The sequence below is a fragment of the Pleurodeles waltl genome, chromosome 11, assembly GCF_031143425.1.
Source record: "Pleurodeles waltl isolate 20211129_DDA chromosome 11, aPleWal1.hap1.20221129, whole genome shotgun sequence".
In the NCBI taxonomy this organism is placed as follows: domain Eukaryota; kingdom Metazoa; phylum Chordata; class Amphibia; order Caudata; family Salamandridae; genus Pleurodeles; species Pleurodeles waltl.
Window position 1 is genome coordinate 563,011,927 of NC_090450.1, and position 16,825 is coordinate 563,028,751.

The window sequence follows — 16,825 nt, forward strand, 5'->3', positions numbered from 1 at the left end:
GTTACGTGGATAATTGCACTTTTGCTGGTTACATGGGTAATTGCACTTTTGCCAATAAGTTTCAGTGCAAGCGAACTTGTGTTTCCTTTTCTGTGTCTCCTTCACGCTCATGGCGACCATCGGCTCGTATATGTGAAACTGTTTTACTTTTCATTATTAGTTTATGTGGCAAGAAAAGACTGGTTAGGAGTTTACAACCTAATAGCTTTAATGCGAGCAAACGCAAGACTTGTTGCATTGCAAATGCTTGTTATGTAATGTCATGCTATGAAACTGTGTACTTTCATTGTTTAATTTGGTGAAGAGTCAATTGCATTCTGTTTTTTCCTAGAGAGGGCTAGATGCAATGTTGTCCTTTTGTATTAGGGCTTGTCATTGATTCCACTATTGCCATATATGCTGCGGTTACTTAATTTTTTTTATAAAAGTCACTTTGTATTATTGCATTTACTAATGAATTGAATTTTCACTTTCTGAAATGACCAACATGACATTTGAATAAATCTACAGCCCCAAAACTGGAAGAAACCTATTTGTGCGTATTTCTTTCTTTATGGTTTTGGATGATTATTTGAGCACAGGATTCATGCTTTCCCGCAAACTGACCCGCCTTAATGTTAATGGAGTTTAAGTGTCAGCAGTTCCAAAGAACATAGCTACATGTAGTAGCGCTCTTGGTTTCGGTGGTGGTAAAATCATATTTTGAGGCTAAAATGGTATAAACATTACTAGCACATGTCAAATTATTACAGGGCAGCAGCTAAATGAGGGGACAGTAGTGAGAAGAGACACTTAGGATTACTGTAAATAGAAGTGTATTTTGCAGTTGGGGTGAGAGCAACAAACTAAAGACAACATAGGGTCAGAGAAGCACGAATGAGGAAAGAAAGTAATTGGCATGTATTCAAATCTGCAGACGGTAATATTAAGTATTTACACATTTTTTCAGTTTTATGCACACATTCTGAACTGATGCTAACCAAAACCAGTCTACTAGCTTTTCTGGTAGCAGAGTAATATGAAATGTAATGTTCACATTATGAATAAAAGAAAAACATGCAAATTGTTGGCACTACAGTAGTGAAACACTTCAGTATGTTAACAGAGAGAGACAGAGAACGATGGTGTCATGGATTAGTTCAACGAAGAACAGTGGCTTGGGACACTTGTGAAATAGGAATGTGTAAACGACTGTTTAGAAGGACACCAGTAAGGGGTTGCCTTTGGAAGGAGTAGCATTGCTGGCTCACCTTAAATTGTCGTGGATCTCCCCTTGATGCTGCTGGTTATGGTAACAATCAAGCAACAAAAGGAAATACACATGGCATAAAAGGATTCATTTTTGGCATTTTCGCTCTTTAGCATTCCACTTAACGCTTCAGCATCAAATAGGGAGAGTTTTGAGGCAGAATGTGGGACAACAGGTCCAGTCTGTGATGTAATTAGCAGTCAAAGCATACGTGACACTACTTTAGGACTTTTGGTGAATTGATGTCCATTGGTGTCCTTTTTTTTCTGTACATTTGTATTAAACCAATAGTGACTAATACTCTATCATTCACCACGGTTGTAATACAAATGGAGCACTAGGAACTGGAATGTGACATTCGTTGGAAGGTGAGGTGAGTAAAAAAAATGCTTTAAAAAGTATGTTGTAACCATATGTGCAGGTGAATATGTGTATATGTGAAAGATGTATGTATGTGTGAAAGTGTGTTTGTGAGAGAACATGAGTGAGTGTGTGATAAGTAGTGAGTGGGATTGTGTGAGCTTGAGTGTCATTTAGTGAGTATGAGAATGAATACACATGAATAATTTAGGGAGTGCAACAGATTGTGAGGGTGTGTGAGTGGGAAAGTATGAGTGAGTAAGAATGAGTAAGTGAATAAATCAGTCAGAATGAAATCAGAATGAGTGAGAATAAGTGAGGGTTATAAATTGAGATTAATAGTAAGTGCATGTGAGTGTAAGTATGAGTGAGTCAGAGTTAGATGTGAGGGAGAATGAGTGAGCACACATGAGTGAGAACCAATGAGTGTGAATTTGAGTGCGAATGAAAGTGAGTGAAAATGTGATGGTATGCTTGCAGGTTTGCAATTTGCCCTCCAGGCTGACGGTAATTCTTGAACTACAGAGGCATCCAGGGTACAATTCAGACGCTGATGCAGTCTTAATACTGGCACACTATTGGTAATAATTGGCATGCTTTGGAGGTAATTCCTAGCTAAGGGTCACCCACAGTATATGGAGGCTACTAATTACAACATTTTGGCACTGGCAACCTGTATGTAATTTTAGGCATATGGGGAGTTCTCATGACAAAATGCTGGCTCTGGGAAAAAGGGTAATTTGTGACACCTGGAGGCATCTGGTAGAACCACCGAACATGCTCTAACAGAGGTGAGGCTGACTCTCTTTGCTCATTCCCTTCAATTCATGGCATGTATTATGGCCAACCACCTTCAAAGTTTACCAGCTGCCACTGCATGAACAGAAAGTAATAAAGGCCTTGATGAACATAGATTACTTTCTGGAGCTTCTACTTGAATACTGCACCCTAGGTTTTGTAAAATAAATTCAGCAGTTCAACGTACATCCTTCTAATTAAATTACAAAATAAATGGAAAACTTGTTTTTAGTTCATGTCTCTTAGCACATGTGAAGTCTGTGGCATACCAGCAACATAAAGGGGCTTTGAGCCAACCCATTGCTTATGATTGGTTGTCTTTCCTGTCACTCTTATTTGTGTGTTCCCAGTTTTTCTGTTTTATCTCTCTTTCTCCCATGGAGCATTGCCTCCTTACCATCTATTTTGTGGTTTATTTATGCTTGCTCTCAGGCAGCTATTTTTATGTAGAAGCCTACCAGACAGCACAGCTATCCGGTTTGCAAAGACATCTTGGGGACATTCTGAAAGCTTTCCTGGGATTGCATTCCATCCATTGTTTACAATTGGCTTTATGATTTATAACTAACATTTGCCTGCTTTCTATTTGCTGGTGTTATTGGTTTTAGGCTTTTAACCATGTCTTTGTTCCTCCCATGGAGTATAGACCGCTCACCATCGCTCCTTGTATTCTTCCACACGTGCTCACTTTCTATAAGCAGACCTTTACATTTTGTTCTTATCTTGTCACATTTGATGTACATTCAAAGACAGAGGACAAACGTCAGGCTCCGTCTTCTGAGGAGTTTTAGTGTTAACTTTTCTTTCTCTGACTTCAAAGTGAGAGGATTTATACGACAATTCTGCTGAGTACTCATGTGAGAGGAATGACTTTAAGATGATGTTTTTTTCTAGCACACAACACAATTTAAAGGTCTGTAAATGAAATGTACAATTATTACTGAATATATCTGAGCTTAGAACATAAAAATTAAGCACTTTTTTATTTCTGATTCTTTAGTGTGGTGGAAACACCTTGTAATGTGATCAAACCAAATCAATACACCAGTTATGTAATTTCCACACATTGTTTGTGGGCTGTATAGTTTTATCTGTACTACAGTTGGCTGGAAATCATGTAGTTTCACTCCCTGGAATTCCATGTAGTTACCTGAAAACTCCCTGAGATTCTGCAGAGTTCTGCAAAGAGGAATAAATAGGCATGTTGCACTGCTTGTGCCACTCGGGTTTATCTCCTACTCGAGGGACAGCTTTCTGACTGCAAATTGTCGCTACCACCTTCGTTGCAGAAATCTCACCAGATGCCATCCTAGGACCTAAAAATTGTGATAGGTGATGCCATATCTGGCTTGTCACTTACTGTTGGTGAGCCATGCATGGCAAAAACTCTGCCATGCAGTGTTTGGTGGAATTTGGCCTAAACTTGCAGAGTGACCAAAACTCTGCCAGCTCCGCCTGCGGAGCTGAATTTTTCACCCATCCCAATCAGTACAACTGTATGTCTGTGCAAATGTAACAGTCATTTCAATTGAAAATGTATTGTCTGAAAAGGTGGTGTGCTACCACACCATGCATACTCCACTCTTCGACAATCTACTCCGTGTCAGGATACTCCACTCCACTCTGCAACACTCTACTCCACAGCACTCTACTTCATGCCACTCTGCCCCATTCCATGACCCTCAGTGTCACTGAACTCTTTGCCACTCTACTCAACTCTACATTCCATTCAATCTGAAACACTTTACTCCCCTCTACGCCCCTCTATGCCACTTCACAGTACTCCACTGTATGGCACTCTTCTCCACTCTGACACTAAACTCTACAGCACTCTATAGCACTCTACACAATTTTGCTTGTTTCTATGATAGGCCACTCTGCTCCACTCTACTCTATACCACTCTACTGTACTCTATGACACTCCACTCATGACATTTCCCTGCACGTTGGTCCATTCTACTCTATGCCCCTCACTTCATTCTGTGCCCCTTCCCTCCACTTTATGCCCCTCCACACCAATCAACTCCACAGCACTGTACTCTTTGACATTCTATGCCACTTCACGCCACGTCACTCCAGCCTAATCCACGACACTCTCCTCTATGCCACAAATGTTTAATCATGCTGAACAGCAGCCACACAGGTGTACAAGATAGTAAATAACATTGGCAAAGCCAATAGCTCTTGCATATGCAAATCTTATTGGCTTTGCCAATGCTTGTTTTGTTTTTGTGTAAGCACTCTATGAGAATGTATGCGTTTCCCATAACTCTCCATCATATATTTTCCTTTTCCTTGTGTTGCAAGATTTGCAAAGTGCATTACAGTGCTCTACATGCACACCAGTTTACATACGAGAGGTCATATTTTTTACTTTTCATACACATCATAATTAAGTGATTCAGCTGGAATCACACAATGTTGCGCCAGAATTTGAGCCAAGTTCCTTCTATCAGAACTAGACTGCATTGTCAGTTAGGCCATATCTCCTCCCCGTGACACACCGTTCTTTCAATTAAGCCCACAATGCTTAACAAGGAAATTTGCTCTTAAAATGCCAAAATGTATGAGTTTTAACGATCATTAATCTTTAATAGATTTCTAAAAAGTTTTCACTCAAGCTATTGAAGTGACCCGTTTGCCAATTGGAAAGGTTCAGCCATCCAGTCTATTGTAAGGCTGTCCATACTCATCCATTATTCCAAAACATTATCATCATCTTTGTGGACGCTGAAGCAAAAAACAAGCTTTTTGGTGTTGCAAAGAACCAAGCATTGGCAAAGCCTATAGGGCTCACAAATTGTCATGTCGTATTAGCACAATATCATACGAGGTATCTAAAGTACACATTTGTCTGTATTATATTAATCATTAAGTTATTAGGACACCTGAGCAATATCAAATATGATATTAGCAGGGTTAAGGTCATGTGACATTACTTGTTCTAATGTTATTCAAGTCAAATGGTGTGTGTAGTGTCACTTCCTCTACCCCTGGTAGTTTAGTGAACTGATGTCAATGTATTGGAATTGGGACATAGATTAAGGCATGGCATGTGTGAAGCATGTACAGAAAGAAGTAAAATGACAAGTAATTTACACAAGGATAGTAGAGTATCTAAAATATGGAAGGCTAGTTTATTAGGGGAATGCAGTGGACCTCCCACAATTAAAATAAGTGTATTGAAGCTTAAAAACCTTTTACTTGGTGACAAAAGATGGGTGTTAATTTTGGCAAATGATGTTTGGCATCCACGGCCATCACCCTCAACAACTGGTCCCACATCAACACGGAAGAAACCAAATCCATCATGAACTCTATTCACTCCGGCGCCCCTTCGGACCCCTGCCCGCACTTCATCTTTAACAAAGCCGACGACATCATCGCCCCGCACCTCCAGACCATCATCAACTCTTCTTTTTCCTCTGCTACCTTCCCCGAATGCTGGAAACACGCCGAAGTCAACGCCCTACTAAAGAAACCTACGGCTGACCCGAGCGACCTAAAAAACATCCGCCCCCTCTCTCTTCTGCCTTTCCCAGCCAAAGTAATAGAAAAGACCGTCAACAAACAGCTGACCACCTTCCTGGAAGACAACAACCTGCTCGACCCCTCACAAACCGGATTCCGAACCAACCACAGCACTGAAATCGCCCTCATCTCAGTCACTGACGACATCAGAACCCTGATGGACAACGGTGAAACAGTCGCCCTCATTCTGCTCGACCTCTCGGCTGCCTTTGACACCGTCTGTCACCGCACCCTAATCACTTGCCTCCGCTCCACCGGGATCCAAGGCATAGCCCTGGACTGGATCGCCTCCTTCCTCTCAAACCGTTCCCAAAGAGTTTACCTCCCTCTGTTTCGCTCAGAACCCACCAAGATCATCTGCGGCGTACCCCAAGGCTCATCGCTCAGCCCGACACTCTTCAATGTCTACATGAGCCCCCTCGCCAACATCGTACGCAAGCACGACATCATCACCACCTCCTACGCCGACGACACCCAACTTATACTCTCCCTCACCAAGGACCCCGCCAGCGCCAAGACCAACCTACAAGAGGGTATGAAGGACGTCGCAGATTGGATGAGGCTCAGCCGCCTAAAGCTGAACTCTGAAAAAACGGAAGTCCTCATCCTCGGCAACACCCCGTCCGCCTGGGACGACTCCTGGTGGCCCACGGCCCTCGGCACCGCACCGACCCCCACAGACCACGCCCGCAACCTCGGCTTCATCTTGGACCCTCTTCTCACCATGACCAAGTCAACGCCGTGTCCTCCGCCTGCTTCCTCACCCTCCGCATGCTCCGCAAGATCTTCCGCTGGATCCCTGCCGACACCAAAAAAAACGTGACCCACGCCCTCGTCACGAGCCGCCTGGACTACGGCAACACCCTCTACGCCGGGACCACAGCCAAACTCCAAAATCGCCTGCAACGCATTCAAAACGCCTCGGCCCGCCTCATCCTCGACATACCCCGCAGCAGCCACATCTCCGCACACCTGAAACACCTGCATTGGCTCCCTGTCAGCAAAAGGATCATCTTCCGACTTCTCACCCACGCACACAAAGCCCTCTACGACAAGGGACCGGAATACCTCAACAGACGCCTCAGCTTCTACGTCCCCACCCGCCTCCTCCGCTCCTCTGGCCTCGCACTTGCTGCTGTCCCTCGCATCCACCGCTCCACGGCGGGTGGGAGATCTTTCTCCTTCCTGGCGGCCAAGAACTGGAACTCCCTCCCCACCAGCCTCAGGACCACCCAGGACCACTACGCTTTCCGGAGACTCCTAAAGACCTGGCTGTTCGAACAGCGATAACCCCCCCTTTTTCCCCTAGCGCCTTGAGACCCGCACGGGTGAGTAGCGCGCTTTATAAATGTTAATGATTTGATTTAATGATTTGATTTAGGCATGCCTGCATTACATTTCTACCACAACCTCACAGTCCAAGAAGAACAGTATGAGGGGCATACAACATCAGTCCAGCACATCATTTACAGGTGAAGTTCAAGGCTTACGCTGCCCTTTCTTTGCTTGTAGTGTTACGCTAGGCTATGGACCATGTAGTTGTGTATCATACAGTTCATCTTTTCAAACTTTATTATATCCAGTCCTTGGCTCAGTAGTCCTTGCCAGTGCATGATGGTCATTGTAGTACAACAAACAGGCTGACTGTAATTTCTGATACATACTTCACTATTACAGGAGCTCCTCAAAGGAATACAATATAGCAAGTAGTTTAAAGTTCAATCTTTCACAAAAATGTGCGAGTACCAGCTTAATAACACCGTATCATCAAAGGATCATCTTCCTGATGCTGTTTGAGACTGCCAATGGCAAGAGCACATGACATACTATGGAGGAGTAGAGTTCAAACTTCAATCCCTCGTGTGTCAAAGAGACAGGAAATGCTACAAAGAGCTAATCAAAAAGCATACTGAATCACTCTCTTCTGAATTCCTTGCTGAATGAAGGGGCATCTTCTAATAGCTTCAATTTGGACCATATCCATGAGCGGCACTAGCCAGCACAATATACCATTGTTCCTATTTTCCAAAGGTAGTCCACTGGTTGCTGCACTCAAATATGTGGTTCTTCAAGTACAATCATGTTAATAAGTAAAATCAGTAAGCCATGGAGCAATAGAGAACTTTAAGTCTGAAACAGCCACAAGTGGACAGAACACAATCCCAAGAGAAAAACAAAACCGCTAAATATCATTCTGCATTATCACAAATCTACAAATGTTTTGCACACGGAGATAGTGAAAAAGACACAATCACACCAAATGAACGAGCTAAGAACAGTTTAAAAAAATCTAATAAATCATAAAAGGAGTTATTCTGAGCCACATAGTGGGAGAAATAAACAAGCATTTTCAAAGACAATAGGACTCGCCTTCGTGACCTATTCGCTTTGCCAATGGTTTTAGCCAAGTGGCAAGCAGCACATCATCCCAGATTTTGTGCCACATTGCTAAAGAATTTTTCTTAAAAAGCTCAACTCGGCTCTTTTTAAAAATGTTATTTACCGAACCAAGTTGGATAGATAACTATCAAAAAAAGAGAAACCTTTCATTGTTATTTTTTTCCTTTAGAGGGTGGTTGGAAGGAAGCATCACTGGGGGATCAGTTCAGGTCTGAAGCAACACAAGGGTGAGCGGCGGAAGCAACATGAGGTGAGGGGCACAAGTAATACGGGGCGCAGGTGTGGTGTATTTTTAAGTCATGTGAATGGAAGCAACCCAGGGGGCGCAGATGGGGGCAGAACCAACATGAGGGAAAAAAGGCAGAAGCAAATTGGTGGTACAGTAGAAGTGGAAGCAAAATGGAGGCGCAGGGGAAGAACTCTACGGCATGAGTAACGGGGATTAAATATGTCAAAGACAGAAACATAGAGCTGGGGGAGAGAGCACACAGGCAAGAAGGCAATGCTGGGGGATGTTCACAGGCAAAGGAGTGGAACACTAAGCATCGAGGAGCAAGCAGAGGAAGCACACGAGGCAGCAGAAAATACATGCACTGTCAAAGTGTTTAAGCAAAAAGTAGGGCCTGAAAAAGTGAGCAGCAAAAGGTGTAACGTGTTCATGCTGCATGGGCAGGACAAACACAAGAGGACAAAAGCCCACACAGGAAAAGAATAAGAAGCAAACAAATGAGAATGACAATGAAGCCAACCAATGGTAAACAATGGGCAGAATCCAAGCCCACTGTAAAGTAACAATGTGTCTCACAGCAGACAGAATATGTCTTCAGCGAGACCTAAAAATTGTGACTACAGACAAAGATTCATACACTTTTTGTATTTGAGCCAAGAGAGGAACTGGAAACAATTGCTCCAATTTTCAAGCAATGATCCTGGAAAATGTATTTATTTCTTGAGCACTTAGTCAAAATTCCATAAAGCCCAAAGCCCTTGAAAGTGGAAATTACACAAGAGGATGGGGTATGTGTGTAACACACAAGACTCATGAACAAACCTGCTTCCACCTGAATATTTATTTTAAAAAATCAAAATAGCAAGCTCTGCTCTTATCAGACGTTTAAGTTGCTTCACCGGTAAGCTGATGCTTCCTAATAAATAAAAATAGGTGTTTTTGTATGCATGTATAAAAAAAAAATGGGGTCTATCGGCTCCAGCACTTTAAACATTTATAAGCCTTACCGCAATGGTGAAAATAGAATGCAAAATCGAAAAAGAGCATATGCAAGAGTGGTAAAAAATAAGATATACAATAAGTAATATCCACAGCGGCTTCAGAAAGAACCTGTAAACTATTTAGAACACTTCATTTTGCCCTACATTATGGAAAGCTAAATCTTCAGCAAAATGGCTCCCGTGTATGGAGAATTCTGGACTCTTCCCAGGTTTTCCATATCTTGGACAGGAGCTGAACTTGGATGAAAGGATTCAGTGCCTGCACATTCTTAATTAACAAGCGTGATATAAGAACTTTACAGCTAGACCACTACTAAGGTCATCAAAAGTTTTGAGTACACAAGGACCTCAACAAATATAGAAAAGGTGGATGTGAAGCAGGGACGTATTCTGGCATCACCGCTTTTAACACTCATTTTAAGCAACGTGCTTCAAGCAGTCAACAGTACCGCACATGAGTTTCCAATTATATGTAAATATGTAATCCCTGGACTTGTTGATTCAGCTGAAGAGCTTTGCGTAATGCTAAAACGCGTTGCCTCAAGGCTACTTAATTCTACTTTAAGACGACAATACTAGACCCAAAGTGATGGTCTCGGATCAGCTGAAAAAAACCTTGAATCTATTTCCTGGAAGATAAACAACCTGCTATGATTAAAAAGACTTAAGGTGCACTCTCACCAACCGATATCTTTAAATTTTATACTTTTTATTTAAAATTTTATAGACTTCTATCAGTTTGTTTGGTCACTTCAGAGGGATACATTTATACAACAGTTCATAATGCCAATTTATTTAGGAGTCTTGCATAGAGTGCCTGACCTAGAAAGTATATGAGCCACTTTACAATAGAATTCAAATATTTACACTCTGCTATTAAACAGAATAGTTTAGGAACAATTGTGAAGGAGCAGTGGACAGCATACTAACACTTCCAAAATCACCTGGTCTGAAACGTTTGTACATTACTGAGTAACACAATCAATTAGTACAGGAGGGGAGGAACTTTTAGATCTAAGCACTTTTCGATGGTTTCTAAGGACTAGGATGCTGGACTTAAGACGAACTCTCTGGATAAAGACATGCACAGAGCTATGGGTGAGCTGCAGGTCAGATATTCCATATAGCTGGTGTATCTGAGATCACCACAGTGTTAGCCATAATAGTATACAATCACATCCTCCAACCAATCACAAAAGCAGATTCCTGTCTGTGATGCAATCACAGAATATTTGGACTAGAAGGTACCTGAAACTGACAGCACTGCGAAGCCAGACTAATTTCAATGCAGCACTGTACAAATATCTGTTAACATACAATTGGCACCCTAGGATAAACAATAAACCATTTTAACATAGTGGAAATGTTTAGCAGAATCATCAGGGTAGAAGTAGGAAAAATATTGTCCTACAGAAAGGGGGAGAGGATCTTAGACACAATAGAGGAAATGTAACTGAAGTTTTCAAAGAAAGCCCTGCTCCTACCCCAAATACTCCCTCCAACAATCTTGGCAGACTTTACCAAAACTTCCCAAGGATTAGCCAAGATCCTGTATGCTCACAGGTGGCACATTAGTGCATCAAAAGACCTGGTTAATATATGCTGCAGAGAACTCAACAAGGTCCAGATAACCTGAAGAATATACACCTAGAGCACACCTATCACTGGATGACCGTGAAATATCTATGTTTGAATGGAACCACGACTGGTAGATATAACCCTTGTTTGACTGGCCCACAAGTGAGGGCCTACCTTTTGCAACAGCCCCAACAAAAGAACTCTAGGTGACATTTTTACTGCTACCTTCACCCTTTTGCTTTACAGTGGGGATAAGTGCATCCTCTTGTCCAAGGTCCAGAAAGACCTTCTGCTACTTTAGAGTGACTATAGGTTGATTGGAGCCCTGCTGATGGCATGCTTGGTTTACTGAAATGCCTATACCGATGTTTCCAAGAAGCAAGAGTATTGAGGCCCGTCTCTGATGTCAACGATGTTTTGACCTCTACAATGGCATTGAAAGTTTCCCACTTATTTCTGGAGAGGTCAAGACTAAAATTCAAATCAAATTCAAAATACTTTACACTTTATGTTGGTATACTGAAGAAACGAGCATGGATAATAATATTCCTGGCATCTCATTATACTCTGGCCAGGAGTCTACTTTCAGACATTTAAATCACATCCATGAACAAGTATTTAAGTGCAAAAACAAACAAGCATTTGCAATGCAGCGGGTCTCGCATTTCTCCGAGTTAGAGCTATTAGCAGTTGTAATGTCCCAACCGGACTTTTCTTGCCACATTAAATGGAAAAAAAGAGGGCGGATGTCATGCAAAACGCTCAACTTCTGCCAAGCGAGATCGTGCTGTGAAAAAAGATAAAAAGTAGTCCACAAATCGGACGGAAAACAGCGAGACTCGCATGTTTTCAGTACTTAGTCACTGTGCTCGAGGAGGGCTAACCACCGGAAAAGGCATGACGTATGCATGCCTTCCATTAATAAAAGCAATCATATTTTAAAAGGCAAGCCCACGAACCAATGAAAGACACAGACGTGACGTGGACCCGAGCCCTTTTCTAACTACTAAAGCGTCTTGCAAGCGATACGCATGCACAAGCGCATGCGGCGCAGGCTCGACCCTAAAAAGGCAGATATAGAAGAGTTTAGAGACACAGACTCAGACATGACCAGAACTCCTGTCTTAGGAGTGAAACAAACAGCATGTGCTTCAAGAGATACCTAAACATCGAACTGTTTGGAGTAGCCTTCTATTTAGAGGTGGCATTAAAGGTGTGGGCTGAGAAATACTGAATATAACACATTAACTGAGAATTCATTTTAATGGAACGGTACTGCACACAAAAGAATGACGCTGGTTCACTTGATGCACATGAAATATAGGCACTGAACACAATAGGATACTACATAATCACGAAAAACGTAACTCAGTATAATCAGCACATATATTAACATGAAATTAAAGGTGAGAGGGCAGGGACCTAAGATAGTCACTGCATTATGGCTCTCTGGCTGGCATTCCGAGGGCATGGTATGTTTCCACAGTGAGTAGATCAGTGAGGAGAAGGGGCTGTTCATCAGGGATCCTCTTTTCAATGGGTGTAGAGGTTTATCCTAGGAATAAATGAAGTGCTGAATTAACCTCATCCATGCTACAATCCTGGGCTCTTACACATGCTGTGCCCCCAATAGTGATCGGCCAATTTCCTCTGACCTGGTGAGGACTGCTTTGGACAGTGTGCTTGGCAGATGCGAGAACCCACACCTTAATGGAGCGGATAACCCTGGACTTGCCAATCTGGTGTGCAAGAGAGATGGGGGGGGGAAGTGCTGGGAAACAGTGGAAGTCTGTTCACAAAAAGAGGCTGCGTGCTCTCCCTCAGATGACAGGGTAGACCAGTATCGTAGTCTATGCCAGAGAACCAAGATGCACTAGCCCACTGTGTTTTTGCTGGCAGAATACACACCAAGAAGGAGGAATTCCTGACAATAAGGTTATTAGACAGACAGCTCTCTGAGCTGCTCCTTCACAGAAAGAACATGGCAAAAAAAGATGAATAAGTAAAGGAGAGATTAATTGTACTACCCCTAAGCCTCATGACAAAAGAGCTGGCAAAAGGATTGGCAAGAGGAAAGAACGTCTCAAGGTAGTCCCCTGATGGCCGATGTAAAGCCACTTTCAGACTGTCCCAATGTCTGGCACAGTAACAGGTTCATGAAGATCTAGCAGACCGTCAAAGTCAATGTGGTAAATCCGGAATTCTTTTAAAAGAGAATAAAATGGGTAGAGCAATAGATAACAGTAAAACAAAAGGTCCCAAGAGGACTATCTTGAGCAGTAACAAATGGAAACTGGAACGATAATGAACGTGTACAGGGGGTTTGGGAGTTGAACATAGTGTGTTGTCCACTGGTATCAACTCTCCTCTTTCTTCCAGACCTCAGCTCAAACAATCTGGTGAGAAAGGGCCTGCATGAACATAAAGAACGAACTGAAGATATTGAGGGGAAGAAATGTGGATTGACACAGATGACGGGGACATTTTTTTCTTGGCTAGAGTTAAGTGTGTGCAGGAAGCAGATGCCCAGAAACACGTACACTGCCCAGATACTGGGTGCTCTTGTTCCGGACTGTAGTTCTCCAGGGCTAAAATGTATTAGTCAATAGGAGCAAAGAAATGTACGAGTTTCACTTTACAACTTTTGTATTTCTTTTATCTGTCATTCCATCTCTGTTCCTCGGAAACACACGTGATTTTAAGTCACTTACATGGTATGGTAGTCTGTGTATTATAAGAGAGCAGCATAATCATTAAAAGATTAGACAATGATAGAGTCTGGCAGATAACTTGTTAACTCCGCCAGTGTGCGTGTTGTTTGCATGTTATTTCTTTAATTGTGTGGTTTGCCAAATAAAAAATATTAAAAGAAAAGAAAATTGAGGATTGCTTTATAGGAAACAGCGAATTATTCCTGAAAATCAGACAGCAAAGACAATAAATACAAGAAACCATGTCTTATATCGGTCGAACTGTATATGTCCTGTATTAGGTCTTGCCTCGACGAGATGAAAAGAAGTTCACGGAAAAGCCTGCTAAAGCCACGACCTAATACATATCATCATCACCTTCACCGAACATTAACATGAACATGAACATGAACATACAGGAACATAATTCATCTCAACATCCTAAACCCATCATAACCAAACCCAGTCAGTCATTAGTATATTGTTTAATATTGTTACAAACCCTACAACAGCACAACCCCATCAACACGTAGAGTCCAACATTAAAACTCTTAACATCACAGATCCACACGATTTAACAACAGAGGTCCATAAACCAGCACAACCAAATACATCCACTATTAACACAAGACTGTAAATTATATATGAACATCATCCTCAAAATGTCCTAAAGCTACATGACAACTCCTAATCTTACCATCATGACATATCCATACATCTTCACTTCCTAAACAAAACATAACCACAACACAAATGTATTTAATTGCTCACAACACAGCAAAATGTTGTATGTCTCCACAAAGCAAATATATCTTCGCAATTTCAAACATCAGAATGCCATTGGTCTTCACATCTCCATGCACTATTGAATGACACATTAGTATGATATGAAATGGTTTGGAAAGAGATTGGCATGTGATAAGGGGGTGAGGGTGAAAATGTGGTGGGTTTACTCATCAGTCTACTACAGTTTGATTCTACATGCGTCCATAAGAGAATAATCAATTTACCTCTTCTCTTATTAAAGTGAGGACAGCTGACTTGTCTGACTCACTGAGGTTGAGACCATCGGGAGGACTTTCTGTCCCACATCCTCCAGTGCTGGTGGGCCCTGTGGGCTTTGCACTACAGATGTCCACTGAAGACAGCAAGTCATTCTGCAGAGAGAAGAAGCATTCTTTACTTCCAACTTTCAACCGCACCTGCTATTAAAAACCTCTATGATTTCACTGTATCACCCTTTGCGTTCATTCATTTGGGAACACTTGAGGTGAAAAGGCACTAGAGCTTGCCAGAATAGATGGCCAAGTAATGCAATACATCAAGAACACCTTTCTAGCCTTCAGGCCTCATTTTGAGTTTGGTGGATGGGTACTCCATCAAAAACGTGACTGACATTCCTTCTATCTTTTTATAGGTTATAAGGCACTTGTATAATGGCGAATAGGATATTCATTATGTTTGTGACGGAGTAACCCATCCACCAAAGTCTAACTAGGCCTTCACTATGAAGACTCAATAAGACAGTAATAATTTTGCTGAATTTCAGAAGTCTTGTGCACTGAAAAATCTTTAGATAATTCAATGGACAGTAAATTGAAAACATGGATGAAACCATCTTCCTTTGTTTGTCAAACAGTAACAAGGAGCCTTTCTACGACTACTCTTGAAATGGTAAAATAGTTTGCACTGTTTCTATTTCTCTTCTGTATACCAGGTTTCCATTGTACTTTTTTTGGGGGAAAAAAAATCAATTAAATCTATTTTGTCTATGGCTAAACACTGAAAGTCTTTACATCTGAACTGAAAATACCAGGGGCCAGGACATCCATCATTTTATAAGTAGTAGGAGCAGTTACAGATATGGATTTACCTTATCCTACTTAGGATAACCATACCACAAAATAGCAGAGTAATCTAAACTTGGTACTCTACACAATACAATAAGTGAGGGTGGAATGGTTTGCATAAAGTTTGGCACAAATTAAGTAGGAATAATGCAGTCATTTCAATTATCTTTTGTTCCAAATTCTTTTACATTTTCAAGGGAGTCAAAACAGAAGTAATCAGTGAGGAATAGCGGACATATGTGCACCAGCTTGAGCGCACTACCAAAAGACAATCACCACACTCTCCTAGCACTGGTAGGAATTAACTGGAATAATCAATTTGTCGAATCAGTGTGTTCAGAGATTGTGACAATGGTTCTTGTAAAATACTTCTCATACTATTGTTCCTGTGCTGATATATTGTGATTAAATCACAGAGGTGATTGTTATGACAGCAGAAGCAAGTCACACAGATGTGTAAAATTGGGCTAGGGAATAATTTCCCTTACGGTAGTGTAATCTTGTGAAATGTAATATGTTGCTTTTTTACATAAAGTTACCAAAATGACGTCACATTGTGCAATTATGTGCTATTTAAGGCAAAAAATGAAGACACGAGCCCATGAGGACAACACAACAACCTAAACGCTACTAGCTACCTTTTGTTTTTTTCACTTTTTTTCTTTAAGTGTGAACTGTGTCCTCACATCCAAAACGGGCAGTAGGAAGCATTTTACAGTAAAATACAGCACAAAATGTTATTTACGTTTTCGTAATTATCTGTAATTTTGTGTTATTTTTCTGAAATTTTGCATAATTGGGCAAAAAAAAAAAATCATGCAAATTTTGCATACCCCTACTGTAAATTAGGGATAGGATAATGTGTTCATATGTTAAATAAATATATATTCATAACAGTTGGCGATGCCCCACTTTAATGATTACACAAGACTCTCCATTAATAGGGTATTTTTTGTTTTCTCAATAACGTTGTCCTCTTTGAACAAATCCGCATAAAAATGTTCGAAAACAAAAGAACAGGCATTTTAAGTTCTTTCTGGTAAGTTTTGTGCACATCCATCAAGTGAGGTCCTAAAAAATGCGGGCAGTCTAAAACGTGATATTTCCCCATTTAACTACCATATGATTGTTTGCCTGAT

General features: G+C 41.4%; 1 protein-coding gene across 10 annotated transcripts in view; it reads right to left on the reverse strand.

Annotated features, from left to right (window-relative positions):
- TACC1 (transforming acidic coiled-coil containing protein 1) overlaps positions 1-16,825 on the reverse strand; it is a 503,193-nt gene that overhangs the window by 18,776 nt on the left and 467,592 nt on the right. For 8 of the 10 annotated variants that reach the window (XM_069214007.1, XM_069214008.1, XM_069214004.1 and 5 more), the window contains one exon: positions 14,847-14,993. The exons of the other annotated variants lie outside the window; for them this stretch is intronic. In XM_069214007.1, coding sequence (XP_069070108.1) covers positions 14,847-14,993 — 147 coding nt within the window. The remainder of the gene's footprint in view (positions 1-14,846; positions 14,994-16,825) is intronic. 10 annotated transcript variants of the gene reach the window in all.